Source organism: Rhinolophus hipposideros, assembly GCF_964194185.1.
Source record: "Rhinolophus hipposideros genome assembly, chromosome: 7".
NCBI lineage: Eukaryota > Metazoa > Chordata > Mammalia > Chiroptera > Rhinolophidae > Rhinolophus > Rhinolophus hipposideros.
In genome coordinates this window covers 73,708,370-73,720,605 of record NC_138053.1, presented here as the reverse complement: position 1 = coordinate 73,720,605, position 12,236 = coordinate 73,708,370, and the positions used below count along the sequence as shown (strand labels likewise).

General features: G+C 40.9%; 2 protein-coding genes across 4 annotated transcripts in view; one reads left to right on the top strand and one right to left on the bottom strand.

Annotated features, from left to right (window-relative positions):
• LOC308499597 (histone H2A.Z-like) overlaps positions 1-3,674 on the top strand; it is a 28,301-nt gene extending 24,627 nt beyond the window's left edge. The window contains exon 3 of one of the 2 annotated variants that reach the window (XR_013993613.1): positions 1,948-3,674. Coding sequence is in view for 1 of the 2 variants with exons in the window: in XM_081053240.1 (XP_080909366.1) it covers positions 2,092-2,478 (387 nt within the window). In the remaining variant the exon portion in view is untranslated. The remainder of the gene's footprint in view (positions 1-1,947) is intronic. The other variant, XM_081053240.1, reaches the window with a different exon arrangement.
• The window catches only part of PRKAA1 (protein kinase AMP-activated catalytic subunit alpha 1), a gene marked incomplete at its 5' end in the record, with an annotated part of 29,000 nt that extends 21,896 nt beyond the window's left edge, over positions 1-7,104 (bottom strand). The window contains one exon of one of the 2 annotated variants that reach the window (XM_081053238.1): positions 6,978-7,104. In XM_081053238.1, the coding sequence (XP_080909364.1) occupies positions 6,978-7,104 (127 nt within the window). The remainder of the gene's footprint in view (positions 1-6,977) is intronic. The other variant, XM_081053239.1, reaches the window with a different exon arrangement.
• Between the last annotated feature and the right edge of the window lie 5,132 nt (positions 7,105-12,236).

The window sequence follows — 12,236 nt, the reverse complement described above, 5'->3', positions numbered from 1 at the left end:
GACATATGTTCTCTCTTTTGTAAACTCTCACTATGCATATTAACACCGTAAAGGCTCTGAAAAGCCCTGTAGTAGAGAATCCTTTTAAAATTTGTTTAACCTGGTATTTCCTAGGCTTAATTGGATATGGGTTTTTCCTTCCAAGGTTTTCAAATGTCCCAACATTGATGACTAAAATATTTTCTTTCAGTATAGGCAGTATCCCTCTGACTATTCTTTTCCTCCCTCTTTCTTCCCAGCAATCTTGGTAATTTAAGGCCATCATATGATGATAATCTGTTATGTTTTCCTTACTTATAGGAACAGAAATATTTGCCTTGATCCCAATTACTAAAATATTTCAATATTAGAATTTCAGTAGCATAATACTTTTGAAAATATAGTGTCTTATAGTTCAGGAAACACACATTACCACATTTGAGCCTCACAATAAACCTATGAAGCAGGTAATATGAGACAAAGAGAGATGATGTAATTTGTGGAGGTAAAGCTATTAAGTGATTCCATTGGGACAGGTTTTCTGACTCCGAGTCTTCTGACCTATCCACTATACCAGACCATCACTGTGCATGAGAGGGGAAAAGGGGCTTGGCACAATAGCAAAACCTGAACTCTTTTATCAAAACTAGACTAAAGATTCTCCATTGACTAAACTCAGCTGCAGCCACCAAATTAATTGCTGTTCCACAGTCAATCGATGTCGTAAATGGACCATGTCAGGAATATGCATTACTAAGAGAATTCCCCCATTTCCAAAACTCAAAATTGTATTCTGCACACTGGGACTGTGACAGTAGTGCTAAGGTGCTGCTTTTGAACGAAATAGAAGACAGGTATTTCTGCATGTAAGACCTGTATATCATTCATAGGAAAAGCTACCAGAATTCATCACAGCAGGTTAGTCAACTAAATATTAGTTACTGTGTTTCCCCAAAAATAAGACCTAGCTAGACCATCAGCTCTAATGTAAAATTAATTAACATAAGACCCTGTCTTATTTTACTATAAGACCAGATCTTATATAATTAATATAATATAGTATAATATAATACAATATAATACGGGGGGGGGGGGGGACACCGTAGTAACAACCTGTTCTTGCTCTCTAAAGGGAACTTTTTCAAACTGTAAAACATTGTAACAAATGCTTTTCTAATCAGATATGTAATCCTGAAGTGAAACAAGATCATACTTAGAGAGGATTTTAAATAGTAAAGAGATGTCACAAAGACAGAAATATCTACTGAAGATATTAAAATAACCTAATGATTTCATTTCCACTCTAAAATTAAAAGAATAAAAATCTCACTTATAAAGGTATTATGGAAAACACAATCCTGGAGAGGAGTTAAACTTTAAAAGCTATAGGTAGAAATTTGAGAATGCTGCCTTTTCTTAAAACATTTCAGGCATCCCAAAAGGCAAACCAAATACCCATGTCTCACCCACCACTAGCTTAAGCAACAAAACAGTATAAATAAAACTGAAGCTCAGCAGGACTCTTCCCAGATCTTTCTCCCTCCTCTTTCCCCAGAGGTAACCACTATCTTGAATGTGGTGTTTGTCTTTCCCACAAATGAATCCATAAACAATTCAGTAACATTGTTTTTCATACGTTTATGTTTCTAATTTAATTTTCTGTATTCTTTTGAACACATAATACCTGCACTACACAATTCAAAAGTACAAAAGGATATACAGTGAAATATACCTGCTACCTGGTTCTCTCCTGAACAACTACTGTAACAGTTTCACATGTATCTTTAAAAAGACACTCTATACAGTTGCAAGCAATTACAACTAGATACATATTTGCCCTGCTTTTTATATATACAATAGGTATACTATACACATTATTCTACTACCCCCTTATTTTTCCTCTTAAAAATACACCTTGGAAATTACTCTCTAAACATATAAAGTATCTTGTGTTTTTTTTTTTCTTAGTTTCCAAGGTATATCACGGTATTGGTAAACCATAACTTGGCAGTTTGAATCGCGGTGCGACGAAGGAGTAGGCGGTGGGATCTCGCTTGGTGTTTGATTAGTCCTGTCTCTGCCTTGCTTGTTTGAGCTTCAGCAGAATTTGAAATGGCTGGCGGTAAGGCTGGGAAGGACTCCGGAAAAGCCAAGACAAAGGCGGTTTCCCGCTCGCAGAGAGCCGGCTTGCAGTTTCCGGTGGGCCGTATTCATGGACACCTGAAATCTAGGACGACTAGCCATGGACGTGTGGGCGCGACTGCCGCTGTGTACAGCGCAGCCATCCTGGAGTACCTCACCGCAGAGGTACTTGAATTGGCAGGAAATGCATCAAAAGACTTAAAGGTAAAGCGTATTACCCCTCGTCATTTGCAACTTGCTATTCGTGGAGATGAAGAATTGGACTCTCTCATCAAGGCTACAATTGCTGGTGGTGGCGTCATTCCACACATCCACAAATCTCTGATTGGGAAGAAAGGACAACAGAAGACTGTCTAAAGGATGCCTGGATTTCTTATCATCTCAGGATTCTAAATACTCTAACAGCTGTCCAGTGTTGGTGATTCCAGTGGACTGTATCTCTGTGAAAAACACAATTTTGCCTTTTTGTAATTCTATTTGAGCAAGTTGGAAGTTTAATTAGCTTTCCAACCAACCAAATTTCTGCATTCGAGTCTTAACCATATTTAAGTGTTACTGTGGCTTCAAAGAAGCTATTGATTCTGAAGTAGTGGGTTTTGTTTGATTGAGTTGACTGTTTTTAAAAAACTGTTTGGATTTTAATTTTGATGCAGAAGTTATAGTAACAAACATTTGGTTTTGTACAGACATTATTTCCACTCCGGTGGATAAGCTCAATAAAGGTCATATCCCAAACTAAAAAAACAAAAAAAACAAAACCCATAACTTAACTATTGTCCTATTAGAAAGGTTACTTCCAATCTTTTGCATTTATAAACAATATGGCAATGAATAACTCATTGTTTCACATGCATGAGTGTATCTTCTCCCTTCACCTGACAGGGGTATCCTCCATCTTAGGGGCCATCAATTTTATTACTACAATCATTAACATAAAACTCCCCACCCTATCTCAATACCAAACAGCATTCTTCGTATGGTCTGTCCTAATTACAGCTGTACTCCTTCTGTTATCCCTTCCCATCCTGGCCGCCGGAATTACCATACTACTGACTGACAGCAACCTAAATACTACCTTCTTTGACCCGGCAGGAGGAGGAGAGCCTATCCTGTACCAACATCTGTTCTGGTTCTTTGGCCACCCCGAAGTCTATATTCTCATTTTACCCAGATTCGAATCATCTCCCACGTTGTTACCTACTGTTCAGGGAAAAAAAGAACCCTTCGGATACATGGGTATGGTCTGCACTATATCAATCGGTTTCCTGGGCTTTATTGTGTGAGCCCAATAAATTCCGTGAGTAAATTCCTAGAAGTTGAATTACTGGGTTAATTTTAATAAATATTCTCACACTATCAAGGCAGTACCAATTTATACTCCCACCAGCAATGTATGAGTGTTTTTGCATGTTTTTAAATATATATAAATAACATGATTACATATTCTTGTACTTATGCTTTTGTGGCCTAACCTTACATACTTGAGATTCACTCATGCTGATATATATATAGCTCTAGTGCACATACAGATTTTTTTAATTAAAGATATGTGTAAATAACTTCCATGTGATTCATTCACAAAAAGAACAGTCACCTATTTACCTGAAATTGCAGTTTTATGTAGAAATACTCACCAACTTAATAGGTTCTATGTATAAACAACTTCTTTGCCAAAGACCACCCACCCTACTAAAAAGACAGCCTTCTCTTCTCTTGGAAAACTAACAAAAACTGCCATTTTAATTTACTGCAGTAGTCACAGGACTTTGTTCACTCATGCTTTTATAACTGTTCTACCTGGGAGGAAAGGGGAATGGACCAGCACGAGAGTAGAGACTAACACCTTGACAACCAGAAAAAAACAACACCTTAGAAGTAAAACAAGAGAATTCAAGCACAATTACAAATTAACCCTACTTGTCTGTTTGAACTTTCCCCTCAAAATGTTATTACCAAAGGATTTTTTTTGCCTGTAACAGGAAAAAAATAATCACTATGAATTTAAAGTCCACTCCTTCCCCAAAATTAAATTTCCTCTAAGCACGGACTATTACATTGGGAATTGTTCTGTGTATCAATATCACATCTAGATTTCTTTTCTATGTTAAATTCACCAATGTGTTTAATTTTAAAAGCTCTATCTACTCCAAATTATCTCCATTGAAATATATGGCTAATCATATTAGTTATAAGAATTCTTACCGAATTAAGGCCAGTGTAAGTTACCAATGTCACCAGTAAACTAGCTAATTTTGTCTGCTCACTGAGCACCTATGTACCCCTGTCTCCTAATAATTAATACCCATTTCTGTGTAGGTGTCTATCCTGTCCCCTCACACCATCCAAGTACCTCAGAAGAAGATGCCCTTAATAACACTGAATGTCAACTGCAACTGAAAAATATTTTTTTTTTAAATGCCCTCCCCCCAACAGACACACACACATATCCCACAGGGGGCCATATTCCCCCACGGGTAATTCCATCTCCCTTGCTAGGGCCTACTTAGGAACACAGGCCTAAGCCATTGACACAAGGCATCCCAGGCCAGAGGGACTGGATAAACCAACAAGACTCATGAGAGGTACATTGGGACTTCCTTGCTCTGGAGAGAACCAAGGGAAGAGACGTTCTTGCCTAGGTTGAGTTGGACTTTCTATTACATGGGGCAAAAAGCATCCTACCTAATTAACAACTTAAAAAATGTACTGGTTGAGGATTTTGACCAACATCAACTAATGTATTTATGAACAAATTGAACCATACCTATGAAACTTATGATCCTTTGACTACTATTGTCCTTGCTACATTTGGAGAGGTTGCTGACTTTGACTGTGTGTGGGACACTTCAACAGAGGCACGTGTGGAAGAGAAGGTTAAGGAACAGCGGTCACTGTGTCAAAGCCACATGACAGATCAAATCCAGAAAACAAAAAATTTCCTCTTGCTTTCCTATCTGTCATGCCAAAAGCCACCTAGCAAAAAAGAAAATGAGACCTGACTCTGCTCAGATCTGTATTAGGAGAATGATGAGCATCCTAATCCAAGCAGAACTCTGGGAGGGGTGGACATCAAGATTGTCATCACTATGTTGGGGGCATTAATGAGCATTTCTTACAAACACTGTGTTTCCCCGAAAATAAGATCTAACTGGACAATCACCTCTAATGCGTCTTTGGAAGCAAAAATTAATATAAGATCCAGTATTATATTATATAAAGACCTTTATAATATATTATATATTATGTTATATCATTATTATATCTTTATAATATATAAATACATTATATATTATATCTTTATAATATAATACCAGGTCTTATATTAATTTTAACTCCAAAAGATGCATTAGAGCTGCTTGTCCAGCTAAGTCTTATTTTGGGGGAAACACAGCACCTACTTGTAAATTAAAAGAAAGAAGTTTGTAAATGCTAACATAAAAGTAGAGACAGCACAGCCAAAATAAGTAACTTCAAGGACACAGAAACATCTTACTGACCTAATACAGACCCACCCTAATGGCTGTTATTACCCTATTCTGGCATTTGCTTCTTACTTTCTTACATTGTAGGCCTTGCTGATTTTCATAAGGTTTAGGCAGTTGCTTCCCTGTGAGCTATACAGCAATTTTCCAGTTCTATGACTCAGAAAGGACAAGAGAAGGAAGAGTTCTCCTCTTCCATCCCTAGATAAAATCAGAAAATGTTTATTTAGCTCTAGTAGGGCAAGACTAATTTAATTCGCTGTACAGACTTTCACAAACTTTTTTTTCCTTTTAAGTCAAGTATTTACCTAGCGCTTAGTATATTCAAGTCACACGCTATTATTTATTCAAAGCCCTTGCATGAATTATTATCAGTTCTGTATTTCCTTCCTTTGCATCATCCCTAATAACAAAGTCAAATACCTAAAAAAAATTATGTGTCACAAAGTTTGCAATTAAACTTGTGCCACAATTGGTGGATTGGAGCAAGTTTGCTATTTTCAAATACCGTGTTGAAACACAAGGGTAAAAGAATCCACACTTTTTTAAAAAAAATCAAATGATGTACACTAAATTGTTTATTAAAACATAAATATCCTGTGAAAACACATGGAAAGGAGCTGCATTAATGAACTAATACACTATCTGGAGGCAACATCTGCACTAACTACCGGGTTTGGCATACAGACTGCAAAACTGGTAATTCAGATACACTAAAGGCACGGAGTCTGCATTCTGAATATACACCATGCATCACAAGTATTGGACCAGTTTATGTTCGTTAACTGCTCCGAAAAAAATTAGTTATCCTTTCCGACAAGATGGCTTTTTTTTCTTTTTCTTTTTTAATAATTCTCTAAGCTACCCCCAGACTTTGGGGGTAACAGATTTCACACTGGAGAATCAGCCTGAACAGGTGAGTAGACAGCCTCTCTAAAGAGGACAGAAATAAGGGCAATGCTGAAGAATGCCAGGGAACTGATGGGCCGGTCCTGAGCGGAGGGACGACAGCCTCGGTTCCCCGGGGCCCTGGGAGGAGACCCCGACGCCCCCGCCCAGCACTCGGAGCGCGCCGCGCAGCCCCCGACCGCCCACCTGAGAAAGTTCGCACCTCCGCATCCCCGCCCCTCGCACGGACCAGCCCCTGGCGCCGCCGTCGCCATGGTGACCGGTCCCACCCCACCCCCACCCGGCCCGGGAGGGCCGCGCCGCAGCCGGCGGCCGCGTTGGGCTCCGCTCCCGCCGGCGGGAGGACCGGGGCTGCGGAGCCCGAGAGACGGGGAGCGCAGGGGCCGCGGGAGGATGAAGAGGTGTGAGAAGCGGAAGTCGCCTGGGTCCTGGGCTTGGGCCGTGGCCGGCCCCGGGGGTCCTCACCCTTCACTTTGCCGAAGGTGCCGACCCCCAGCGTGTCCCCCAGGATGTAGTGGCCGATCTTCACCCGCCCGTCGTGTTTCTGCTTCTCGGCTGTCGCCATCTTTCTCCAGGAACTGAGTCTGCGCATGGCGCCGCGGGAGGGGGCGGAGGGGGCGGGCAGGGCCGCGCCGGGGGCGGGCGGGCGGCCGGGCGGGGAGGGGGAGGGGGTGGGGACGCGGGAGGGGAGCCGCGCCGCCGAGCCGCCGCCCTGCGCAGCCCGCCGAGGCCCCGCCGCCCGCGCTCGGGCGCAGACGCTCCCCCTGGCGGGGCGGGAGGGGGTCGCTAGGAGGGGCGCCGGGGTCCCGTTCCTCGCCCTGCATCCTTTCGGCCTGCGGCGCCCGCCCGCCCACCTGCGCGGCAGCCCCCTGGCTCCTGTCCTCTCCGCGGGAGTGTCTGCCTCTAAGTGTCACCCTGGGAGGGGGAGCCGCCCTCCTAGTGATTCCAAGAGGGAAGATGGGCACCGGGAAGCCCGCTCGGGTAGGGCAGACGGACGGCTCGTTACTCGTGCAGCGCGAATTGAAACGGGGTTGGAGACAGCGCACCGCCACTGTCGTCTAACCTTTTGGTTTTCCCTTCGCGCACGGGATCTAGAAACCTCTGGGAGTTGTCACTTGCTTCTTTGATAGAGTTTCCATCCCCTTTTGTCTTCCCACCCTCCCAGTCTCCAGCGTCTCTTTTTATTTTTACTGTGAACCAGAAGTTGTTGCTATTGGGCACCTGGACAGCTCAAGTAACGTTGTCGGTCTCTCTTCCTGCTGGACGCTTTCCTGAAATTTCCTCCCCAAAGCAAACTCTGTCGGAAGGAACAGGGTAGGGATATGTATTTGTGTTCAGGGCCTGAGATGTTACTCAGATATTTTGAGGTGTAGGAATTACTATTTTAGATTATCAGTAAAATACAGACTTGAACTGAACTGAAAACAAGGATTACGGTTGCATCAACCAGATCAGTTGACAAATATTTATTGTACTAGAAATGAGTAAGATTTAGTCTATTATCAATACAAATGGGATCACGCCATATCAGAGGGGAAGTTGAGAAAGTATACTTATTTGTAATAGAATTTTTAAGTGAGTTTGTTAGTCAATTATAATCCTCTAACATGGACAAAAATCAAGTGCCCTCCCCCCAAAAAACAACAGTTTATAGGATCTCAATTTTGCAGTGTCATAGCATTTGGGCTAGTGTCAGGCAGAGTTGGACTCATCATGAAAATAGTATAAAAAGTAAAAGACTAAAAATAATCACCTTTTTTTCTAGTGAATGTTACCCAACTCTCCTGATTTTTATATACTTTTCTGTTTATGACATCAAAGTACCATCTTTTAACTGCTTTGATCCAAGCAAGGTACTGCAGGAGAAGCAAAAGCATTTGAGTTTAGAATTACATAAAATAAGCAGAGAACAGTTACAACTATCCTTGGATAGATCATCAGTTCCTACTCTACTATGAACAGCACATGTTTTGAAGGGCAAAAATGTTAAGAAATCTTTGATGTGAGATTTGGGGTGGGGGAGGGGTGGGCAGGCAGTGGTTACTGTTGTAATTTTTGCTTTCTGGTTTCTTCACCTTTACCCATTTGCCTTGTGAGTTTCTGCAGCTCAGGCTCTTTGGATCGCTATAAAGCAGAAAGAGCTCTCTGGATTCTCTTAGAGGAAAAAACTTTTAAGTTTTCCCCCCAGAAATAGCATCTTAAATTAATTTTAAATTTGCATCATGTCTAGAATTTAGCCCAGCAAGTTTCTGTTATTTTTTTTAACCTAAAAGGAAAAAAAAAGTATCTCAGCTCTATATGGTGCCAATTAAGCCACAGAGCATCTTACCAGGGAGCAAACTGAAGTTGAATTTTGAAAACCCACTGCCAATATCTTTATGAAACTTTGAAGACCCAATTAAGAAAGTGATATAGACTATTTTTTAGCAGAAACATCAGTTTGTTTCTGCTTTTGTATTATTTTAGATTATAATTCTATTTAATAAATATTCATTAAATGCCACTATTTACTCAAAAGCATAGTTGGGGGAAATAAAACCTAATATCATAGATCAAAGAATTGAATAGGAACTTAGAAGTCACCTTATCCAATCTCCCATAATCTGTTTAAGCAACTTTTATTGCTATTCCTTTTTTCTTATGTTGTGTTCAAAACTGAATCCAGTTAACAGTTTCTAAGAAAGTAATGAGCTGCCTTTAATCCTTTGCTTTATCTCTTTCCTTCATTCTTTTTTAAAAATTGTTGTCACATTTTCTTCCACCCTTTCTTCCTTTAATTCTCCCATTGATCCATTCCCTAGACCTTCATTTCCTTCTTTTCTTCCAGCATCTGTGAACCACCAGACACTGTGGACAGATAGAAAATGAAAAGTCATGTTCCTTACCCTGGAGGAGCTCATAATCTGGGATGGCAGTTCCCCCCTCCCCTCCCCAAGGATAGATAATATTCACATGTTCAACATTTTCCAGGGTAAAAGCAAAGATAAGGTAGACTGGCTTACACCCAGTTTCAGGACCCATCAGTTGTAGCTCTGCCCCTATCAGAGCAAAGTATATTGAAATAATATTAATTATAATAATAATTATTATTATGTCACTCCATAATAAGTGGACAGGAGTGACATTATAGAAGTAGCCTTGAATCTACTCAAGTTTAAGGGGGGGGGAATAGTTTTCATGCTTCAGTACTTCGGCTTTTATTAGCACAAATAAGTTGCAGTACATCACAGTGCTGATGAAGACTACCAGGATGACCCAACGCTGGTGGAGAACCTCCGGTCTCGGAGGAGCATTAGTTACTTGTCAGCTGCTTGCTCTGTAGCCCTTCAGAGATTCTAAGGGAGCTGTGAGTCCTCAGTCTTAAGACCATCACAGTGTGCGTAGACCCTGCACTGTCAGGTGGATATTACACTTCCTCAATGCCTATCTCTAAACATGGTGTCCAGAACTAAAAATTCTGAGAACTACACTGCTATTAATGCAGCCTAATATTTCCTTAGCTTAGTTGTCATTACTTTGTAACTAATATTTATTGAACAACAACCGGGTAGGTATTAGGCAGTTTGCTCTACTCTGAGGACTCAAAAAGCAAAGGTACACAGTATCTGCCTCCAACAAGGCAAAGCAATATCATAGGTGCTGTAATAAAAATATATATATGGTCCTAAAAAAGCATTATGAGAAGAGGGCGTAACCTTTATTTGTGGAGGTCCACAAAAGTTTGAACTTGAATCCATTTAAGGGAGTATTTAGACATACATGGTGCTTTGTACTCCAGGAAAAGGGTGGTATGGGGTATCGGGGAACTTGGAGGAGGCATCCCAAGAAAGGGGACCAACATATGCAAAATCACAGGGAAGGAAGCCTTAGGCTTTGTAGAGAAGAGCAAGTGGTTACAGGGGATGAAATCTGGATGTACAAAGCGACTCCTTAGAAGAAAGGAGAGGTAAACAGAACTAAATCCTGAAAGGCCTCATATGCGCTTCTCAATTTGGTCATTATCGTACAGAGTGATGAGCCATGGGAGAATGTGAAGTCAATGCATTTTAGAAATACATTCCTTACCAGAGAAATTGATGGCTATGGGTGCCTTTAGCAAGGGAAACTGGGTGACTAAGTCCAGCACAAGGGGCAGACTTTCCTGTGTATCCTTTTGCAACTTTTTGTTTTCAAACCTTATGAATATATTACAAAGTCAAAAAAATTAACTTTAAAAAAATATATTTTTAAACTCTCACTTTGTATGGAAGATATACTGGAGAAGAGCAAGACCAAAGTGGTGGTAAAACAGGAGACTTGCAATCATCTAGTGAAGAAATGATGAGGCAAGCACCACGTACGAAAAGGAAAAATTCTAGGTGTATTTAGAAGTGGAATTAGCGAGGTACAGAGATTGATGTGGACAGAGAGAGAAAGGAAGAAATCTTAATTACCTCCTGTGTTTCTGGAGAGATTGTTGGGAGGATGGGGAATAGAGGGGTTCAATAGAAATAATCCATTCATAACGTTAAGGCATCTAGGAGACATTCAGGTAAGAATATCCAGGAATATACTCCAAAAAATGGTCAGTCTAGAGATACACATTGGGTATCATCACCAAACAAATGGCAGATGAAGTAGGGCAATGATTGAGGACGAGATCTCCCCAGTTTGTAGAGTTAAGGGATCCAAGGACAGAACACTTCCTTAGAGAACATGAATAATTAAGAAGATCTGCAAGCAATATAAACCTATGGAAGACACAGAATGAAAAGTAGTCAATTTATGTTTGTCCCCAGGAAGTTACAGTGATTAAAATTAGTTTGTGGATAATTGTTAACTAGGGTAGGTGACTCCTAACTCTTGGTTTGAATTTTTTTTCAGGTTAAAATGTTTGCCACCCCTTCATGATGACGAATTTTAAGCTTCAACCTTAATGATACAAGCCCAGAACTGTTTTCTGGGGGAAATCTTAGCACCGTTCACGGACTCCCTTGGACTATCTCTAGGTGGGTGTAGTTGGTTGGTCCTGATACGGTCCTTATAATAAGAAAATGTCAACCCTGCTGTCTTTCAGTTGATTAACTGAGTATCAGGCACATTGATCTTTGTTGCTCTATTTTAAGGGAAATAGGTGGAAGGGTAGACTGATAGTCTAAATTGTACCCCTGGATCAATTGAGATCATGGGCTGGGGGGAGAGATAATTAGACTGCCCTCTTTCTGGTTGTTGTTAAACGTGCTTTTACTCAAATTGGTAATACAAGGGGTTGACAAACATCGACACCTTGAACAGGCTAATAATTTGGCTCTCTATTCAGACTAGTGACTTGGTCCCCATCAAAACAATATTCTTGAAAAATTTTTTCAACATTTAAGTTGAAAGAAAGAGGACTGCTGAAACAGTGTCCCAGAGAACAGACACTGTGGTGACCAGCCCTAATTTCTTGGACAGCATTAACAGTCCATCTAAGCATGCATTTTGTGAGGTTGGGAGGTCTTATTCCACTCCAGGTGACTTATCAAAGTAGTTCTTTTTAGCCATATCCTTCCGAGGAGACCTTGGATAAATGAAAATTCGAGTTATGCTTTGACGCCTCAGAGATGTGTGGTCTCCCTTTACATACTGGCCCAGTTTAGCTCCCTCCAATCTGTTGCTGCTGCTCTGTCCTCAGTGCAGGCGTCTACTGAGGGGTGCTGGAAAAGCAGACATGCAAAGCAGCCTTACTTCAGCTCTCCCAAATTT